General features: G+C 35.7%; 1 protein-coding gene across 1 annotated transcript in view; it reads right to left on the minus strand.

The window, feature by feature from the left end:
- Nucleotides 1-23,143, minus strand: part of CSMD1 (CUB and Sushi multiple domains 1) — a 2,580,735-nt gene that overhangs the window by 47,955 nt on the left and 2,509,637 nt on the right. The window contains 3 exon segments of the mRNA XM_043985743.1: nucleotides 7,332-7,514; nucleotides 12,932-13,105; nucleotides 15,270-15,458. Of these exon segments, the coding sequence (XP_043841678.1) occupies nucleotides 7,332-7,514; nucleotides 12,932-13,105; nucleotides 15,270-15,458 (546 nt within the window).

Genomic DNA, 23,143 nt, shown 5'->3' on the forward strand with positions numbered 1-23,143 from the left:
CTGTAACAACCTTCAAGAATTCTCCTTTATTCTCCATTTACTTCTGAATTTCCTATTGTTCTACTATGTGAGGCCTGGGGAAAAAACTTTGTGATATGCATTTGATTCAAGCATATCAGATCAAGACAGAATCTCTGGCTCCCTTTTTCAGGCATAGAAGATAGTAACTAGTGAGTTATCTATCACATCTTTCTTCCAAGCTTTCATTAAAAAGACATTATCTAAGCCCCCACCCCTCCTGCTTTGCCCCATCCCACCCTCACACCCCACACTCTAATACCCACAACCTCACACCCCATATCCCCCACCAACCTCCATGAATATTATATTTGGAGGCAAGGGGGCATGAATGTAAACAACTATACAAGATGGTAGTGGGGTTGTGATGACGATAATAAAAGGTACTTACAACATGCTCTAGGACAATTTGAAAAAGGAAAGGGCATAGCAACAGCTGTAACAATAGGTCTCTCTTATTCCTTGTTCCCTGAAACAAAACTTCTCTACTACATTTACTACCATTACAATCCCAGCACTGATCCTCTATAACTGGGGCAAGGTAAGAAGTTTGGACTGTTGTAAGAAGCATGGAATGGGTGTCCTAGGAATTAGAGGGAGATATTATGCATCATTAAAAAGGATTGGAAGTTTTCCCTCTTCATGATGAAAGGGAAATCTTTAGTGGCTGTCCAGAACTGTTTATTTGTAACAAATGCAAACAGAAGGAAACCAAGGCCTGTTTGTATATATGTCATTATAACAAACTTCATGATGATGGCAGATGCATCTTTTTTTCTAATTTAAGAATCTTAAAATACTAATATTCATAGCCACAAGAATGTAGACATTTTCTAATTAGACCTCTGATTTGTTTGAAAGAAGACAGTTCTAGGTAATTAATAGTTAACCTATGCAATTAAGGTCAAATGAAACAGTTATTTTTATACCATTTCATGAGATATATAAGGATATAAAAGGAAGATAATGAGCCTATTACTGAAAGACTACCTCATTAAAATGTATAGCTAAAATGGTTTAAGTGGAGGAAAAAAGTTTATTAGAAACATAAATTAGCAGATGCTAAAGGATATATATATATATATATATATATATATATATATATATATATATATATATATATATATATATATATTTGCAGGGCAGTGAAAGTTAAGTGACTTGCCCAGGGTCACACAGCTAGTAAGTGTCAAATGTCTGAGGCTGTATTTGAACTCAGGATTCCTTCCTGAATCCAGGGCCACTGCTTTATCCACTGTGCCACCTAGCTGCCTCCTGTTTTGCTTTGCTTTAAATAATAAGTGTACATTCTCTGAAAGTTTTCATCACAGTTTAGTTTTTTTGATAGACTTAGAGGTTGTTATAGCATCAAGGACATGAACTTGGCTGGGAACATGAAACTATAGCCAAACTTTTTCTTTTGTAATAGCTCAAAGTTACTATCAGCATTTTTTTTTCTTTTTGGTAAAGGTGACTGTAGCTCCTGTATCCTTAGCCATGAGTAATGTTTCAACGAACCCAAGAAAAAAAGGAGGGAAAGTCAGGAGTTATTATCATTTATCTCCAAATATTTGATTAAGATACTTGCAAAATGTATCATGAACATATATACAATTGAATATACAAATACATGCACACATACAATCATATATAATAAAATGTTCCTTTCCCATCATTCTTAATCTTAGCAGGAAAGAAGAAGTTAAGTACTTCTTAAAAGCAAAGTAAGAAGTATTTCTTGAAAGCAAACAATGGCATTAACTCTGGTTTCTTTTCTCTCCAATAGCTATGTTGCTTATCTCAGGGAACTCTCAAAACAGCCATACCGCGATGATATTGCCTCTTTCCTGGTAATTCTACATCACAACTGGGATTTGTGTGTATTGAGGTTTGGGGGAGGAAAAAATAATAGAATCATACTCTTGTTCTCAGCACTGATTTGAACCTTTGTCTCCCATTTATTAACTGTGTGGCCATGGGTAAGTCACTTCAATTCGCAGGACCTCAGATACCACTTCTTTAAATGAGGAGGCTAGACTAGATGACCACTAATCTGTGATCCTAGGGACAGTGTTCTTTTCTGAATCAGTCTATATCTTGTGACTACCTCTGTGACTGATTCTCCACCAATTCTGGTTTCTTTCATTTAATGGTTTCTAAAAAAAATTAGCTTGGCATAATCAGTAAATATATATATGACTTCTACATGGGTAACTGTAGCCAAAGATATCCTTGGCTAAAAATAGTTACACAGTCACTGTAGTTTCAATGGAAAAAACTGGGAATTGGAGTTGGAAAACTGGATTTATAGCATGTCTAACCTTGGACAAATCCCATCTCTCCCAGTATCAGTTTCCTCAATAATAAGATATGGGGACTAGAGGAGATTATCTTTCAGGTCCTTTCCAGCATGAAGAACTCTTATGAAATGTATTACTTGGGGAACGTTTATGTTTCTATCATCAACTAAAACAATCCTCTCTTTAGATTATTACAGTCATTATTCATTCATTGAACAAATATTTATTGAGTGTATATTTTTATCAGTTATTTATATAAATATTTTACTTTCTCTATTAAAATATAAGCCACTTGGGATAGAGTATATTAGAAATATAAATGGATTTTGACTTTGAGAAATTGAATTTTGAATCCTGGTCTACTACTTAATACCTGGGTTGGAATCCTGGTTCTACAATTGACTATCTGTCTGACCTTGTGCTAAAGGTCACTTGCCATGGCTTAGACAAAATGGCCACTGAGGTCCCTTAAATTCTCAAATTCTGTGACTTCTTGATCTTCACAGAATTATGATGTCATAACTTTAGAGAAGAAGTTATCTTAATGGCCATTTAGTCTGATCCCATAATTTTACATATAAAGAAGTTGAGGCTTAAAAAAAGTTAAGTAACATGCCTATGGTTAAGTGGCAGAGAGTGGATTTAAATATGAGCCTTGTGACTCCAAATCCAGTGGTGTGTCTGCTCTGCCAAAATGCCTCACATGACTTTAAACAAAGTCAATTGTACTCTTTTGTCCTCAATTTGCTCATCTCTAAAATGAAGGGGTTGGTCTAAATGGACTAAATAATATACAACAAAGTAATATCTGGGGAAGAGGACACTAATACATGAGGAAATTAAGTAGGAGGTGACAATTCTGTTAAATCTTAAAGGAAGGTAGTGATTCTATGAGGCAAAGGTAGAAAACAAAAGTATTGCTTTCCAATTATGGAGGGCAGCCTTTGCAAAAGCAAAAAAAGAGATAGAAAGTTATGAACAAGTTACAGCAAGGAGGCCAGTTAAGCGATACAAAAACATGAGTGACTGAGAGTGATGTCTAATAACCTTGGACATTTGTACTTTGTATTAATGGCAATTGGGAAACACTGGAGTTTTCTGAGTAGGGGGAGTGAAATGATTAAACATGCTTTAGGAATATCAATTTTGCAGTCACATGGATTTATTTGAAAAGATTTATTTAAAGGCAGGAAGAACCATTAGGAGGCTACTATAATATTACAAGTAAAAGTTGATGGGTACCTGAATTAGGGTGATAATTGTGTGAGTGGAGAGTAGTGGACAAAAGCAAGAGATATTATGGAAGTACAATCAACAAGACTAAGAACTTAATGGATAATCAGGGTAAGGGGTGCAGGAGAAGGAGGAGTCAAAAGTGACTCTAAGGCTGTGAAGTCAGGTGACTAGAAAACTAGGGATGACAACAGGACATACAGTAAGAAACATTCAAAGGACAATTGGCTATTTGAGACTTGAGCTCAAGAGAAACACTGATATTGGATATATAGAACTGGAAAATTATCTACATAGGGATGATAGTAGAATTCATAGCAGGTGAGGAGATAACCAAGGAATATAGTAGAGAAAGAAGAGGGCTCAGGGTAGATTCTGAGATATAGCCACACAGAGAATCTGGGAAGCAGATTGTAATCCAGCAAATACTACATAGAAGGAATGACCAGAGAGAGAAAAGGAAGGAATGAAAGGTAGCAGGCATTTATTAAATACCTAATATGTTACAGGCACTCTGCTCAATGAAACAGTTTCATTACTGAAGGAACACAGATTATGATAAGGAATTTTGAGGATTAGAGAGAGGGAATTGAGAGCTTCAGGAGGGTGGTCATAATATCCTTAGTGAAGACTTTTGAACGTTTTACAGTATCCTTTTACATTTCCCAATTCGGGACAAAACTACTTGCTATTTTTAAAAAAGTACTTTGCATGAACTACATAAGGCAGATTACTGAGTGACATGCAATTAAATTCTCTTATTTAAATGAATGAATATATTGATGCTTTATGAGACTGGTATTCACAGTGTTCTATCACAGTCCTAAAGGAATAAGATTCCATGGGAATATATCACTCGTCTATTGTGGTTTTAATTCTTGCCAACTCTTAAATTTGCAAAACTAAATTATTTGGGGATGTCCTAATATAGCAAATGATGTCCCAAGCTTTTAAATTAGAATGAATGATATACTTTAGTACCTCAGATCACTATGTAACTGACAACACATATCCACCTCCATTAAGGTTCAAACTGGGCTTCAAAATCCTTCAGCCAGAAAATAAAACTGGGGTTTCCACTGGGAAATTTTCATTTTAGCAGTTTTTTGAAAATGAGTTTTTCCCCTCTATTCAACATAATTTGCACAGCATCTCAATGTCTGAAGAATAATAATATTAGTTGTCTACAGCCGTATTCTTGTCGAAGTCTGTTGCTCATTTTTTTCTTCAGGATGTTTCCCAATTATCTGATTTTTATCATATAAGACAATATGATATAATGGAAAACATGCACAATGTGTAGCTAAAGAGCCTGGGTTCAAATCCTAGCTCAAATCTCATTCATCTATATAAACCTAAGAAATTCACTTTTCCTCTCTGGGCTGCAGTTTCCTCATATGTAAAATGAAGAAGTTGAACAAGATGACATATAAAGTCCCTTCCAGTTGTAAATCTACAGATTCTAATGGTTCTTCTGATTTGGGTACCCATATTCCCTACCTTATATGCAATTCACTCTCATTCACTTATTGGTTATCTGCCATTTAGAGTGCCACTGGATAATTTTGAATCAATTTATTGAAAATTTAAATACCTATCTTAACCTTCTTTTATTTCTTGGAGGTATCTAGTAGAATTCTAATGATTTTATTTTGTTGGAAATAATCTATGTAATATTTATAAGCTTGCAGCTCACAAACTAGTGAGTATTGATAAACTCAGGAAGGAAATCATCAACTGAGTAGCAATGAGTTGTTAGTCCCTTCCTTAGTAACTATACACATGGCACAAATGATGTAGAGTTTGCCTACAATGAGGCGAAACTGTTCAAGGTAAAAGGTACTGGAATGGATTCATGAGACTGAAGTGACCTCAAGGAAATTAATTCACTTCTATGGACCTAATATGCTGCATTATAGGGTGGGATGGGGCAGGTGTCTTATTGTTTTTGAGTTGCTGCATGAAATAGGGATTAGACTTCTTCCCTTTTTCCCCAGAGAGCATAAGTAGTAGCAACAGGTGTTTGGATGTGTGGGGACCAATTTTTAATTGGGGAGTGCTAGCTAAGTGGCTCGCCACAATATTGAGGCAAGGAAGGAGACTGGCAGCCTCCCTCAAAATAGAACATGATTTATTTTAACAAGAACGAACTTAAAAAAAAAAAACACACACAAACAGGATCAGTAGGATCAAGGGAAAGGAAATAAAATGGGGAAAGGGAAATTATAATACCTGAAAAAATACCACGGCCCAGGAATCAGCTGAAAATACGCAGCAGAACTCCTGTCACTTTCCAGCTTCCACCTAGAATGCCCAATTCTCCTCCCCCAAACCTAGAAACATCCCCCACAGCCCCAGCCAATGGGATGGCTGCTCTGGCAGTCACATGGCTGCCCTCACTAGGTTTCCAATCATTATAATTTTGCTAGGCCCATGTAGGCATCAGTGAGTGGTGATGACACGAGGTGCCAGAACCCTGGCAACGGCTACAACCAGTGGGTGGAACACTGTGCGGTTTTCGGAGCCCCAGGCCATCGCTCACGAGGCATAAAAACCTCAAATAATAATTAATTCTTCACAGATGTTAGGAGGAAATTCCTAAAACTATGGCTATCCAGTATGAAAATAGGCTGCCTTCAGTGGTAATACACTCCCCCAAGAAGTGGGTTTTTTTTTTTTTTGCTTTTTTTTTGTTTGTTTTTAGTTTTTATTGAAATTCTTTATTTGCTTATCTAGGTTAAAGCCTTTCAAGTATAAGTAAGGTCCCTCTCATCTGCAAAAGTGGGTTACTGGTTCCCAAGTGATTTTTCTACAAGTTGATAGGATATATATTACCTGAAAAGTCAGTAGGTATCCTTTTTCAGATGAATTTTTATTGTACATTCTGTGATACTGTAGAGAAATCCTAACACAAATTGTTTTTCTGATATATCATTCAATGGACCCACAAACTGGTTATACTCACTTCTTACAGTAAACAATTAGGAAAAAAACATATTAGGGTAAGTTATTCTAGCGCCTTTCTTCTTTCATAGTCTAAATCATCTTCATGTTGTTGGAGGAGGAAGACCCACAGGGCTGCAGTAGTACCTGAGGTTAGGATAACGTTCAGCCAGTTGGGTTTGTCATTTGTCTTGTCCCAAATGTAAAATGCTGAACGAACAAAATTGTGGCATTGGAGCTGGGTTCTGGAGAGGAACTGAGACAGCTGCAGCAGCAGCATTAAGGACGGTGCCATCTTGGTCCGTGTGCCATCCTGGAGCCCTGCACTCCAGCCCTGTGACCCTGCGAAGCTCCCCCAATTAAATTTTAAAGGAAAGTATGGGTCACCACTTGGCTGATTTCTCCCCTAACACATAGTAGGTGCTTAGTCAAAAAAAATTTAATTAAATTCTAAGACAGCTAATAGTATTATGTTCTCACTTTGGTTCTTGGGGATAAAAGCATAATGGTCTGTATCTCCCTGAGTAGCTTGCATTTCCTCTGCTTCATCATTTATCACCACCCTCTCCTCAAATGTGACCACATACTTAGACAAATTAAAAGCAGTTCATTCAAAGAAAAGGTTTGGAAATTTAAAAAATATATATTATTAACTTATGGAGGACAGAGATCATATTGTATGTTGAGCTTCATATACATTCAGAAACTCTATGATTGCCATAATTGAAAACTTTTTGATGCCATACTTCAAAACTATCATACCCATTATGAGTAAAAATACCAAGAGATGGGATGACAGAGCCATAGAGATGTAGGAATACTGAACAGGCTACTTACCCTCACACACTGGCTGCACTCCAGACCAAGACCCATTGAGCAAACATGTTCTCTCAGGAGAGCCTCTCAACTGGTAACCCATTTCACAGGAGAAACGGAGAAGACTTTTAACTTTGAATTCCTCCCCAAGCCTAGAGCCATGAGCTGGTGTTCCTGGATCATCACAAAACCCTGGATTGTTCCCTATTGAAGAAAAACAGGCAACAAGAGTAAATTCCTGATGAATGAACTTAAAAAATGAGCAATTGGTATGTTCTATAAATAGAATAAAAGAGGTCATTTACCTAAATGAAGTTGAAATAGTCTATTAAATTAGAGAAATGAAGAAGGAGAGGGGAGGGCAGGGAAGGAAGGAGCATTTGTAAAGCACCTACTATTTGCCAGGGATTGTGTTAAGTTTTACAAATATTATCTATTATCTCTTGTGTTTCTTACAACAACCCTGAGAGGAAGGTGTTGTTATTGCCCCCCATTTTAGAGTTGAAGACATCAAGGCAAACAGGTAAAGTGACTTGCCCAGAGTCACACAGCTAGTAAGTTATCTAAGGCCACATTTGAACTCAGATCTTTCTGACTTTGGGCTTGCACCAATTAACTACCTCAAATATATACAGATAGCAAATATTTCTCAAATGCTTCCTTCAAGAAGTAAAACAATGGGATTTCTGGATGTAGGTACTCCCAATTTAAAGAAAGGGAGAGTTGGGAGAAGGACAAAAGAGGCAGAAATTAAGGTGAATATAAGGAAATTAAAGAGGACTAAACTAAAGCTTAGAATAGTGCTTCCTCATTCCTAGGTGAAGAGAGTGCAACTTTAAGAGTTAAAAGTCAAGAAACAGACTGGGGAAAAAAAGCAAACAACAACAACAAAAACTATTTGTCTATAAAAAGCTAATAAAATAGCTGAGAAAGACCAAGACAAAAACTCACAAGGAAACAAAAGCATGAAAGCAGCTACAAGCAAAGGCTCTAAAAATGCAAATTAGACACAAAACAAACAAGAATTCCAGGAAAAGCTAAAGAAAGGGGAGCAGCTATGTGACACAGTGGATAAAGCACTGGCCCTGGATTCAGGAGGACCTAAGTTCAAATCTGGCCTTAGACAAGTGTTTGAGTAAGCACTAGCTGTATGAACCTGGGCAAGTCACTTAACTCTCATCACCCCACAAAAAAACAAAAACAAAACAAAAACAGAGCTAAAGAAAGAAATGAGTGGTAGAGGAAAATCTGGCAGAAAACTGAGAGTGAAGGAAGAAAAATATGAAAAGAGAATTAACAGTTTGATAAAAGAGGTACAAAAATACTAAGGAAATTAAAACTTTAAAAAATAGACATGGGGGCAGCTAGGTGGTGCAGTGAATAGAGCACCAGCCCTGGAGTCAGGAGTACCTGAGTTCAAACCCGGCCTCAGACACTTAACACTTACTAGCTGTGTGACCCTGGGCAAGTCACTTAACCCCAATTGCCTCACTAAAAAAACAAAAAAACAAAAAACAAAACAAACCCCCCCCCAAAAAAATAGATATGGCCAAATGGTAAGAGACACAAAAATTCACTAAAGAACACCTTAAAAAACAGAATTATTCAAATGAAAAGAGGAACTTTAAAAAGTTAACTGAAGAATATAATCTCTTACAAACCAGAATTGTGCAAATAGAATCTAATGATTGCATGAGACATTGAGAAATAATAAAACACAGTCACAAAAATGGAAAAAATACAATATAGTGTCTAATAACTCATTGGAAAAACAACTGATTGGGAAAATACATTAGGAAATTATTGGACTGCCTGAAAATCATGAGAAAAGAAAGACTAGACATCATATTTCAAGAAATTATCAAGGAAAATTGCCCTGATATATCCAAAGTGTAAAATAGAAATTGAAAGAACGTACTGATCACCTACTGAAAGAGATTCCAAAATGAAAACTCTCAGGAATATTATAGCTAAAGTCTGGGGCTCCTATATCAAGGAGAAAATATTACAAGTGTTCAGAAAAAAAATAATTCAAATTTCACGGAGCCACATATAGGATTACACAAGATTTAACAGCTTTTGGGTTAAAAGAGTTGGTGGTAATGCTAATGGTAACATGTTACCCATTTTTTCAAAAAAGCAAGAAAAAGAAAATGAGAAAATTATATTTGAGTGTCATAAATAAAGGTATTCCTATATTTATACAGGTAGGTGTTGCAATGGATAGAGTGTTAGCCCTGAAGTCAGGAAGACTCATTTTCCTAAGTTCAAATCTAGCCTCAGACACCTATTATCTGTATGACTCTGGGTAAGTAATTTATCCCTGTTTGTCTCAGTTTCCTCATCTGTAAAATGAGCTGGAGAAAGAAATCGGAAACCACTCCAGTATCTTTACCAAGAAAATCCCAAATGGGATCACAAAGAGTTGGATACAACTGAAAATGACTTGAACAACATTAAAGTAGTGGAAACCTTGGAATATGATATTTCAGAAGGCAAAGGAGCTAGAATTACAACCAAGAATAACCTACCCAGCAAAACCTGAGTATAATACTTTAGGGAAGAAATGGATATTTAATGAAATAGAGGACTTTCAATCGTTCCTGATGAAAAGACCAGAGCTGAATAGAAAATATGACATTCAAACACAAGACTCAAGTTTAAAAAAGTTAACATAAGAAAAATCATAATGGAATCAATACAGTTAATCTGTTTATATTCAGGTATGGAACGATGATACATGTAATTCCTTAGGACAGTTAGAAGGAGTCTATATAGATGACAGAATTTACATATGGGTGTAAGTCAATTATCTTGGGATAATCTCCAAAAAATAAAGGAAGGTATAAGAAAGAGAGATGTACTGGGAGAAGGAGGAAGGGAGATGAGGAAAGGGAAAAATATTTTTAAAAAAATACATGCAAGTAAGAGTTTTTACAATATAGGGAAAAATGAGGGAGTGGTGGTAGAAAATGCTTGAACTCCACTCTCATCTAAATTGGTTCAAAAATAGAAAAATATCTATATATGTGTATTCATACACACACATTCATTTGGCCATAGAAATCTAACTTAGGCAATAGGGAACTAGAAGGGCAAAATGATAAGAAAGGGAGTGGGTGATAAAAGGGACAGTAGACAAAAGAAGGCAGTGGTCAGAAGCAAAACAGACTTTTAAGGAGAGACAGGAGAGAAAGAGGGAGAGACAGACAGACAGAAGAAAATACAATGGAGGAAATACACAGTAATCATAATTGTATATGTAAATGGTATCAATTCACACATAAAGAAGAAGTGGATAGCAGAATGGATTAGAAACCAGAATACAAAAATACATTGCTTACAATAACATAATTGACACAGAAAGACAAAAAGAGTTAAAATAAAGGGCTAGAGAAGAACCTATTATGCTTTAGATAACGTAAAAAAGGCAGGGGTACCCATTAGGATCTCAGACAAAGCAAAAGCAAAAATAGACTTAATTAAGAAATAATCAGGGAAACTACATTTTGCTTAAAAGTACCATAGAAAATGAAGCAATATGAAAAAATCATAGAAAGTTACTTTGATAAAGGCCTCATTTCTCAAATATATAGGGAACTGAGTCAAATTTATAGAAACAAGAGCCTTTCCATAATTGATAAACAGTTAACAGTTATGAACAATTTTCAGAAAAATAAATCAAAGCTATCTAGTCATGTGAAAAAATGTTCTAAATTACTATTGATTTGGGAAATGCAAATTAAAAAAAAAAACTCTGAGGTACCACCTAACCCCTATTAGAAGTGACAAATGTTGAAGATGTGGGAAAACAGGTACAATAATGAACTGTTGCTAATGCTGTAAATTAGTCCAACCATTCTGGAAAACAAATTGGAACTATACCCAAAGGGCTGTAAAACTGTGCAAACCTTTAGATACAGCAATACTACTACTAGGTCTGTATTCCCAAGACATTGAAGAAAAATAAAAAAGGTCCTGTATGTCCAAAAACATTTATAGTACTTTTTTTTTGTCGTGGCAAAGAACTGGAAATTGAGGGGATGCCTATCAATTGGTAATGGTTGTACAAGTTATGGTATATGATTGAGATCGAATACTATTGTGCAATAAGGAATTTTGAGGGGGATGGTTTCAGAAAAACCTGGGAAGATCCATATGAACTATTGAAAAATGAAGTGTGCAGAACCAGGAGATCATTGTACTCAGTAACAGCAATATTGTAATGATGATCAACTGTGAAAGATTTAGCTATTTTGATTAGTATGATGATCAAAGACAATTATGAAGGATGTATGATGAAAAACACTATTCACTTCCAGAGAGATATGATGAACTGTTAGTGAAATCTGAAAAATAATTTTCTCACTTTATTTTTCTTGCTTTCTTTTTTCCTAAAATGAAAATTTGCCTTATATGGAAATATATTTTCCATAATTTCACATGTGTAATTGATATCATATCACTTGCCTTCTTGGTCAGTAGGTGTGGGAGTGGTTGGAGGGGGAAAGAGAATTTGTTATTCAAAATTTTTTAAAAATAATGTTAAAAATAAATAATAAGTTAGAGGGGAAAAAACCCTGAAAATAAAAATAAACCACTTTCCCCAGAGACATATTTCTCTATATGCTGTTACTTCTTGCTGTAATACTGTACATAATAAAAAGACAATTAATTTAAATTGTGATTAAATGTTTTTCCCTCAACAAAAAGACTACTTATTTATGTTCACCCATCAAATTTCAAACATATCCCTAGGATAAAGGATCACTTTACAGTTTCCTAACATGTTCATGAATGGATGCACAGTGGACACGTGCAAGCAGACTCCAGATAAAATTTTAGCTAGAGATAGAAGATAGCTTCAATTTACCAGAGAAGGAAGTTCAGTTTGAGAGAAATCCTCATGACTAGAATTATAAATTAGTTAAAAATTTTCTTTAAAAATTTCAACATGGGATTTTGTGGGAACAGGGAGTGCTATAATTTACTGAGTACAACTAATTCTTTGGTTCTTCCACTTCTTACAAAACTTCCTTTGATTTATTATAGCCAGCAGGCTTATAAATCTGGACTCAGAGGCTATTTCCTGGCTGTTCAGTTAAGTAATTTACCTATTTTGTGGTTTTTTTTTGTTTTTTTTTTTTGGAGGGGGGGTGGCAAGGGGAGAAGTGAAACACCTGAAAAAATTATCATCTCTGTCATGGGTGGCTCTAACACAAGGATTACAGACATATTCAAGTTACACTTGACCCTAGGGGACAAAAGTAGGAACTATGGGTAGAAAGTTCCAAAAAAGAAAATTTAGGCTTAGAGTAATGAAAAGCTATCCCTAAATTAGAGCTGTCTGACAGTAGACTAGGCTGCCTCAGTCTTCTAGTGAAGGCTACATTCACTAGAGATATTTCAGGAGAGGTCAGCCAAATGGACATTTTTAGGTATCTTACAGAAAGAATTTTTTTTTTACAGTATGGGTGGATTGAGATGGTCTTATTTTAGCATTTAGCATAATATCTTGGACATAGTAATCACTTAATGCTTTTTGGTTTGCCTTGATCAAATACCTTCCAACTCAGATATTTTGTGATTCTGTAAAATGAATGTAGTACACCTCTCTCTACCTGAACAGTGTGGGAGGGTTCCACTCCAGTGACTGTCTTCTTGGCAGACTCTGGTAGCATTTCCTATGAGAGTCCGGCTCACTGTGCAAGAATAATGAATTATAGATCCATACGTAAATTGTTCTCCTGTAAGGATAGCATTGGCAGGAACACCAGGATGTCCACATGAAATAGCTAGGAGGGGGAACAAAGACAAATCTAATTCCATCACTCCTTTTCACATCTATACATTTTTTTAAAGTAACTATGGAAAAAACAAAAGGGACTCATGACATGTTAATGGAGAAGAGAGAAAAATGCTGACATTTCCTTCCTTTTCCTTTTAACGTAGCAATACAGATCCATTGAGGGTTCCACCCTCTCCTCATATATCTCTAATTTCACTTTGCACATAAAGATACTATCATTAGGGATCTGAGATTAATATGATTTTATGACAAATGAAGCACAAATTAATTTATTTGCTCTTCATTCCTATGTTACTTATTAGGGAGCAATTTTAAGGCTTTTGCATAGGTAAAAATAAGAGATTTCTTTTCACCCTCAGCAAAGTTGGGAGGCTTAGCTTCAGGACCACCATGGAAATGTGTCCCAAAATTCTTAGTGCAGCTGTAGACTTTCATATTTGGAACACATTACATAGCTCCATTATTACTTATTTAAATTTTTTCTCCTCTGAGATGCAAAATATTGTCCAGTTCTGTATCTGATTTCTCCCCCACTACGATCTGCTAGAAAGAACCAAGTCTTAATCTAATAGGCTATTTTCCCATCTGATAAAGTGCTTTGTAGAACTGATACTGTTTATACTATTCCATAGATGATATTTAAGACTTAAAGCCACAATCTACTCAGGAGTCATGGTCCAAAGAGAAAAATTTCAGAAGCTGGACCAGCTCCCAGAGAAATAATAGTATCTTTTTCTTCCTTTCTAATGAGATACCAAATTTGTATCAACAATGGTCACAACTTTATCCTAGAGTCACTTATTCAGTGCCAACTTGACTAAGTTGCAACTAATTTTGCAGAGACCACTGAACTAAAAACTAGGAAATGAATTTGGTCACGAGTTGCCCAGGTGGGAGATGAGACAGAATTAGATTTAAAGGCCCCAAACCATTAGGCGTCCTCTAAGTCACATAATCTCTTACCCTGTTTTATATTGTTGTTCATTCCTATCTGTGAGAAGAAAAAAAATTATCTGGGAAAAAGTATAAAGAGAAACTCATTGGATGAGGATAAGTGAAATGGTTGACAAGTAACCATTTCTAGATAAAGCAAAGGAGGAAAAAAAATCAGTAATTTATCTCTGCTGTAACAGAGAAGCAGTACATATGTGCACAAACTGCTCCTTTGAGGTCTTCACATTCCCTCATTTGTAGTAATTTGGACTGTTAATGGTAGTAAGCTGGTAGGAACTAGTTACCCTAGAAAATGAAAGCCAGTTAAAAGGTTTCTTTCTAGGGATTTAAAACTCATTAGCTTCATGGAAAAGATAGAATTATCTAAAAAGCTTTAGTAAACTTTCAAAAATCTTTTGAAAGAGAAAAATTCCAACTTTTTCAGCAAAATTCCCTCAGAGTTCATGTGTCAGAAACTATAAAGCCACGAACATAGTGAGATAGTGACATATTGAATATATTTGGATTTCCTAATTTCTATCCAAGATTGAAACTACTAGTTTGTAGTAAATAGATTCAGCTTGTGCCATCTGAGAATAAGTGACACATTTTGGGGAAGTTATCTTACCCCTTCTCAAGGGAAATTAAACTTAGAGGTGCAGTTGGATGTGTGAGCTCCCTTTAAGAGTGAGGCTGGCAGAATCACTTTCAGGCAAAACCATCCAATACAAATCTAATCTGAAAATACTCTTAACAGCTGAAAGTCTTACAAGAGCAAGAATGGATTATGGATTTTCAGAAAATCGATCCATAATGTAATTATCATTTCACTACTTTTAGCATGCACACATGATGCATATGAAATATCTAATCCTGCAGAATTTATACTTTCCCTTGCGTTTCTGTCCATCTTTTAAAAACCACTGAGGACAAATCTGTTTCCTAAGTTTCCTATGTTTAAAAAGAAATTTGCCTTTGATCTAAAAAAGTAATTTACTTTTTCATATATAATTATAATTATATTTGAATTATAATTCATTGTTATAATATGTTCTTACTAAGATATGCAATATATAGTGGACTGATGGTCTTTTGAGGAGGGTATTGATAGTTTTCTATTGGAGAAGCTCTATGTTCTGTAATTTATTTGGGGGAGGGGAGGCATCAAATTAGTATTTGGTAAAGGGGCATGTGAACACATTTTAATGAGTACTTACGTAAACATTTGGGTAATGATCTATCCCATAAACCATTTGCCTTGCAGGTTAAGGCAGAGGAGCCCAGCAAATAAAAGCCCTTCTTGCAATGGTACATGACACTGATCCCATACTTGAAGCTTTCAGGGTAGTTTTGTTGTCCATGACGAATGGCATTTTCGACAAAGCCTGGATCAGAACAGTTCACCACTAGAAAAGAGAACATTTCATTACTCATTTAGATGCAGCTTTCAACTAGAAACAACCCACTAGAAAAAGAGAAACAAACTACTGAGCACTGCAGGAATTCATAGAACAGTAATTAATAGCAGAGTTGATCATAAAAGTCTGGATTTCAATTATTACCTCTGGCTGTTACTCAAATACACACAAATCTGTGATTTCTTCAGTTTCAGGAACCCCTGGTCTGGGAATTCCTTCTGCAGATTCTGAATGCAACCTATCTATGATTTAATAGATAGATCCAGGATTTTTTCTGAGGCACATAAAGTATAAATAACTAAACCAAGGTCACACAGCCAGAAAGTGTCTGAGGCTAGATTTAAACCCTTCCACCTACATATACAACACTGGCAATAAACTATACTACCTCTATTATCCTGCAAAAAAATTAAACATTATTATTTTATTATGATTATTACTTATCATACCAGACATGTGATTGCATTGGAAGTTCTAGTGATAATACTCCTTCTTTCAATTCAGATCAATAGCTGTTTTGACTGGTAGTCCTAGATAGTTGCTTGGGTTACTGAAAGGTTTCCATGAGATTTTATGGCCAATATTGATCAAAGATTGTACTGGAACCTAGGATTTCCTGTCGCTAGAATGTTTTTCTATCCACTATGACAGTTTTCTATTCACTGTATCACACTGCTTCTCAATTTTAGATTTTAAATATATAGAACGATGTCCTGAAATAAAAATCCTAATAACTATATTTTTATAATGTTATCTGGGGTTTTATATGAGAATAATTTTTATTAAATCAGTGCTTCTTTAAAGTTTTACATACAATAACAATATTTGACATGCTTTCGGAAAGAAAGATGTAACTTCCTTGGGAGCAGGAACTTTTATGTTTGTATCTTCAATATGTACCATGATGACTAGCACAGATTAGGGTCTCAGTAAATGCTTGTAGAATAATGAATGACACAGAAATATTTCATTTTCTGTCTACCAGCATTGAAAGCATTCGATTTTCTATGCTTAAAATGGAACTTCTAGCACAATTTAAAATTAAATTACAGTTAAATTTAAAATTATCATCATGTCCAACCATACTTAATATATTTGAGTTGACAAATTTAGGTCAGCTGTGGGATGCAGGAAGTTTTCTGTCTAATCTGAATACTTTCTTACTCTGCCTTCTTCCTTTGTGTTTATGAGGAACAGGTAATATTTTTTTCTATATACAAAGAAAATACCCTGTTCTATTTAGTGAAATAATCAACTATAATAAAGAATGAGTCAGTTGCTTCCACCTGTGGTACAGTTCTTGCTTGTAGCTAGCCTTTTAGAAAGTGTAGGTGGGCAAAGGAAAGAGACTGAAGAAATGGACATTTCAGCCTAGTAATATAAACAGTTACAATGTGTATTGCCCTTAAAAGTTTGCATAATTTCAAGTAAGAAGCTATCGAGTTGTGGTCCCAGAATAAAATATTCCTTGGAGTCTGTTAGATCTGAATTCAAATCAAACCTCAGACACTTACTAGCTCTGTGATTTTTGCCAATTCACTTGACCTCTGTCTGTTTCAATTTCCTCAACTGGAAAATGTAGATAATAACAGCGCCTACCTCACAGGATTGTCATAAAGGTCAATGAGATAATATTTATAAAGCATTTAGCAAAATGCTTGGAACACAGTGCTTCCTAAATGTTTACTCCCTCTCCTTCATTTCATCCTCATAATAACCCTTTAAGGTAGATGTTGCTCAGAGTATTGGAGGCAGACTTTGAACTCAAGTCTTCCTGACTCCTGAGTCCAGCAATCTATAGAATATATCATACTGCTGCAAATTTAGGCGTTTGACTTGTCATATATAGGGCATCATTAAAGTGTAAATGCTAGTGAAGGAAGGGGAGAAGAAGAATAATTAAAATAATAATAATAGTGAGCATTTATGTAGGTTTTTGAGCTTTGTAAGCGCTTTACTAGTATAATTTTATTCTCAAAACAACCCTGTGATAGAGATACCATTATACCCATTTTAGAGATGAGGAAATTAAATGTTATTCTGAGGGAGCAGCTAGGTGGCACAGCAGATAGAGCATGGGCACTGGATTCAGAAGGAACTGAATTCAAATCGGGCCTCAGATACTTGACACTTACTATTTGTGTGACCCTGGGCAAGTCATTTGTCCTACCCCCCAAAAATGTTATTCTGAGACAGAGTTGATAGGCTTCACCCAACTGCAAAGGAATTTGTGATACATAGAAAGAAAAAAAAGATTAAGAACCCTTAATTTAGAGTTTCTTTTCTCAATGAGAGTATAGTAGATTGAATGTTGGTCAGTATTGTACATTGAGCTAAAGCTTATAAATAAATTTTGTGTTTTTAAGAGAGGTAGACATGACTTTTAAAATGCTAAAGCAATAGATAGCCTAGGCAACAACAATCAAGAACAGAAACTTATACTATGTATGTTTAAGAAACTTACATTTCTTAATATTTTGCTCTTTTATAATATTTCTTTTAAAGCTTTCCATAATGTGGTCTGGGTGAGAGAAGGGAGTAGGAAATCTCTTTTTGGAAACAAGAAGTTGCCACTTCAGTCCTATCCCACATCCCACATGATTCACTACATCAGGACAGAGCTACAAAGGTTGAAAGTTTTGAATGGAAAGTCTCACATCACCTTACAGTTCAGAATTATTGAAATTGAATTCTACTCATGACTTACACATGACTTTGAGGATGAGAGTTACACAGAAGAAAACAGCACAATTGTTACTTAATCATAAATGTTATTATAGTGCCATGCCCATTTATATGAATGTAAACCATAGTGGAAAAAACACATTGTATTTCCTATGTATGTTTTACTTATTGGTTTCCATTTCTCTATTAGAAGAAGTGAGGAAGAGACCTGAATTGATACATAATACTGTCATTCAATCATCACGACACAGTGAAAAGAGTCCTGGACTCTCATGTTTTTTTTTTCATGTTCTAATCTTTAACAAAGTTAGTCTATAGTTCTAAATCCTGTATATTTATTTTATAATTTTATTTCTTTGTGTATTTGTAGAATTCCCACTTTCCTCCATTGACCTGAACCATGAAGATGAGAAACATTTCTTGACTATTTTTATTATGTGCCCTAGTTCAATTTGATTCAATTCATGCCATTATTTCAAGTTCTAGTTTGATAGAACCTGCCACAGCTCATGCTGCTCTAGCCCAGGTTTGCCTCTGTTCCAGATGAGACATCAGAGTGGTACTTTTAGGTTGATGGAGGGGTCTTTAGATAGAGGGTGCTTAATGACTGATGAATATATGACTAAGTATCAGGAGATCCAGGATCTCAGATTGATTCTGCTAATAGAGAGCAATATGAGTCGGAGCACTGAAATTTTATGATTCAGAATTCCTGTCTCATAGACAAGGAAATTTAGGCCAAAAGAAGTTAAATGTCTAGTCCATGAGCACATATCAAGTATGCTTCAGAGGTATGACAAGAGAAATTCTAGCTCAGAATTCTTGCCACCACTGTGATAAGAACAAGACTGTGATGAGGAAGAAACTGACTCAGACTTCTTGCTCTATTATAATAAGAAGACACTATTCCAGTCTCTGTTTTGAGATTCGTACATTGTTCCTAGAAGCCAGAAGGTCATAGCACCTTCCAGAAAGGTTGGGTAACAAGTCACAGTCCAGTTTTGAACAGCTGTCAGGTATCCTTATCTTCCCTTTTCCTCTACCTGTCAAATGTGTGTGCCCTTATCTTCTACATTCTGTAAAGTGACAATTTTCTATGCTGCTTCTATGTTAAACTTCTATATAATATTGCTGAAGCTAATGATCTGGGCTCTCTCACTGGTAAGTTTTTCAATGGAGCCTGAACTCTGAGCATAAAAGTAAAACTCAAGTTAACTATCTCTACATTGTTGGTTTGGTGAGTGGTACCAGTACCTAATCAATGGATTCTCTGATAAGTTTTGTCTCAAAGCCAAGATAGAAACTGGGGTTCTCTTAACCCTAGAGCCATTGATCAAGAATGTATGATTATAAGATTCAACATTTATATAATATTTTTCCTATTTCCATACTTTTGAAACATAAGCTAATTGAAAAATTCCTGATTGTTATGGAGGGGATATTCAGGAAGAAAAGAAAATTGACGATATTTCCCCATCTTTAAAAGAAAAAGAAAAAAAAAACATGAAAACTAAGATGCTGTTGAAACATACTTGCTCCTTGAAAGGAAAGCTATGGTAAATCTGGACAGCATAATAAAACATAGAGATATCAATTTGCCAGCAAAGAGCCATATAGTCTAAGCTATGGTTTTTCCAGTAGTAATATATTTCTGTGAGAGTTGGACTATAAGAAAAGCTGAGTGCTACAGAATCAACGTTTTCACATTATGGTGCTGGAGAAGACTTTTGAGAGTCCCTTGGGCAACAAGGGGATCAAATAAGTTAAAACTTAAAGACATTAACTGAATATCGATTGGAAAGACAAATACTGAAGCTGAAGTTTAAACACTTTGGCTATATAATAAGAAGACAAGGCTCACTGAAAAAGACTGATTCTGAGAAATACTTAAGGCAAAAGGAGAAGGGGATGACAGAGGAGGAGATGGAGAGATAGTGTAATAGAAGCAATAAACATGAGCTTGGATAGACTTCGAGAGACTGTGGAGGACAGAAGGACGTGGCACACTACGGTTCATGGAGTCACAATGAGTTGGAAACAACTGAATGACTGAACAACAACAATAACAACTCCCTTTTAGTACTATATTTTCAAATTTGAGAAATATTTAGAAAAAATTAGCAGGTACTTTAATAGAATTCCTCTGGAACTAGTTTGGATTTGGCCTATATCTGATTCAAATAAAAGTCTGCCTCAAGGAGCTTTGGGGGGAGGTGGAGAGTAGGAATTCAGCGACTATGCAGATAAGCAAATACAAAGTTTTTACAAAATAGTTTCAGGAAGAAGGAGCACAAGTGACATGGCATGGTAGGACTCAAGAAAGGCCTAGTTTAGGAAGTGGAATTTCAGCTGTGTTTTGAAAGAAGATAAAGGTTCAGGTGCAGAGGGAGTTGATTCCAAATGTGGTCAACTACTTACACAAAGGCACAATGGTAAAAGATGAGAGATTATTTACTGGGAACAGGAAGCTGAAAGGTTGAAGTAAAATAGCTAGTACATAAAAGAGAGTAATAAGAAATTAAATTATAAAGATAGGGGGGAGCCAGATCTCAGAAGGCTCTAAATGAGAGCCTGATAATTCTGTATTGTTGTTATGAGCAATAGGAGCCTCTGGAAACCTCTGGCCAGGGGAGTGACTTGGTTATCTCTGTGTTGACTCTGTTTCAAAATAGTCCAGAAGAAAAGTGATGAAGACTTGAACTGGAGACAGGTTTTGGTGAATTCCCATGGAGTTCCTTAATGAAAAGGAATAAGGTGAGAAATTCACTCAATTCACTCAGAAATATGCAGCAAACCAGATTCAAGTAGTACTGGGATTTGTCAGGTTAAGTCTACATGACACAAAACTATCTTGTTGAATTTCTGTAGAGCAGCATATCACATTTCTAGTACTTTCCTTTGACTCCTATCCATATCAACTGTGGCAAAGGTGAAACAGAGCTGTCATGAAAGTGTGGAAGAGAAAAGTAAAATAATTCAGATAATTAGTATATAAGATTTATGAAATAGGAATTTAAAAAAAACTCATTAGTCTCATACTCAAGCATGTTTACAGATGGAACGGAGAATACTAATCTGATTATTTCATTATACTTTAGCAGGTTGTGATATTATACTTTAGCAGGGAATAACTTTCATAGCTTTACAAGAATTTTGCCTGTATTTGGAAAATGCTCATGATCCTCTAGATTCAGTGTAAGCTCCTTCCTGAGACCATAGCTTAATGCTTCAATTGCGAAACAACATGCAGTGCTAAATCCTCTCGTGTACAATAGTTTCTAAAAAAAATTCACCTGGGAGAAAGTATCAACAAGGCACTGTCTTGTAACACTATACCATCACCACTACTACATATTTATCTAGTACCTTAATATTTGCAAAAGCACTTTTACATGTTAACTCAATCCTCACAATAACCCTGTGGGGTAGGTGCTATTGTTATCCCTATTTTGTAGAAATGGAAATGGGCCCAGAGAGATTTGCACAGGGTCACACAGCATGTATTTGAGGCAGAATTTGAATTCAAATTTTCTTGACATTGTGAGAATCAGAGTGCCACCCCCTGCTGAGAAAGACATTGTGAGAACCAGAGCAGCACCACCCTGAGGAGAAAGCATGTGACTAGCATCTGGAAGTTACATCTATTCATAGAAATGACTGTAAGTCATGTCAGTCAATGCTATCAGCCAATTAACTTGGAGCTGTGTGTGGGGACCGTGCCTGGGTGGGCCGCAGGGAGCTTCTGCTCAGGGAGTGCTGGGATCTTTCTTTCTGTTAGAGGTCACAGTAGGAGCAGCAGGTGCAAGGAGCTAGGCTCTTTCTCCACGTGTTCTATTTACTAACCTCAATATACTTTAATAAATACTTAATGCACAAAGATTGGTGCTGTACGCTTCTAATTTAAGGCAACCACTCATTAGATTTTAATCATAGCAATTAGATTTTAAACATCACAACATCTAGTCTCTCAATATCCACTGGACCACTAGCTGCCTCTATTGTTGCCTTTTAAAATGTTTCCCATTCTCCAAGACCCAACTGAAGTGCTATATCTTAAATGAAGACTTCCTGATCTTTCCTTTTTCAATGAGCCCTTCATTGCACTTTGTTGGTACTTCTTTTATCTTATACCTGCTGCATGATCCTTCTTTCTCTCAAGGAAAGTGGGAGGCAGTGTGGTAAATTGGACAAAGTATTGGCTCTGGAATTCCAGTGCCTGGCACATAGTAAATGTTTTATATATATATATATATGTGTATATATATATATATATATATATATACACACACACACATATATATAAAATACACATATACATACAAACATACATACATACACACATATATACATACATATATATACACACATATATATGTACGTACATACACACACACACATATATAAATTGGCTTTGCATTCAAAGCCAAATCTCTTCTTTCACCTGATTACTTGTGTAATTTGGGGCAAATAATTATTTTCTATGCTTCAGTATCCAGTATCCAGTATCCGCGATTATAAAATGATTGATTTGGACTAGAATTCCACTAAGATCTGCCTTCCCCCGCCCCATCCAACTCTAGATCAGACACTGTATAATAACTTGCTTTATACTTGCCACTCATGTCTAAATCAAGCTAGTTAGCCACAATGCCTAGGAAGTATTATTGTATGGGAGTATTATGCTATACTCAATCAGAGCCAAGATGCAACATCCAACTCTTTGGTTACAAACCCAATAGGAGCTGTGTTTTCCACACTCTCACTAAATTCCCAGATCTTTTAAAGACATGTTTCTGAAAGTTTCCATGCATCAACAGGCTCAGGAATTGCACCCAAACACGTAAATAAGCACTTGGTTCACATTGGCAAATACCCTCTCTCATTCTCATACTAACATCAACTAACACCCCTCAACTGCAACATGCTTTCCTCATGTCTCTTGTTCAAAACTGGTCCCAGCAAACTGGTCACAACAGAGAGCACAAACA

Source organism: Dromiciops gliroides, chromosome 2 (genome assembly GCF_019393635.1).
Source record: "Dromiciops gliroides isolate mDroGli1 chromosome 2, mDroGli1.pri, whole genome shotgun sequence".
NCBI lineage: Eukaryota > Metazoa > Chordata > Mammalia > Microbiotheria > Microbiotheriidae > Dromiciops > Dromiciops gliroides.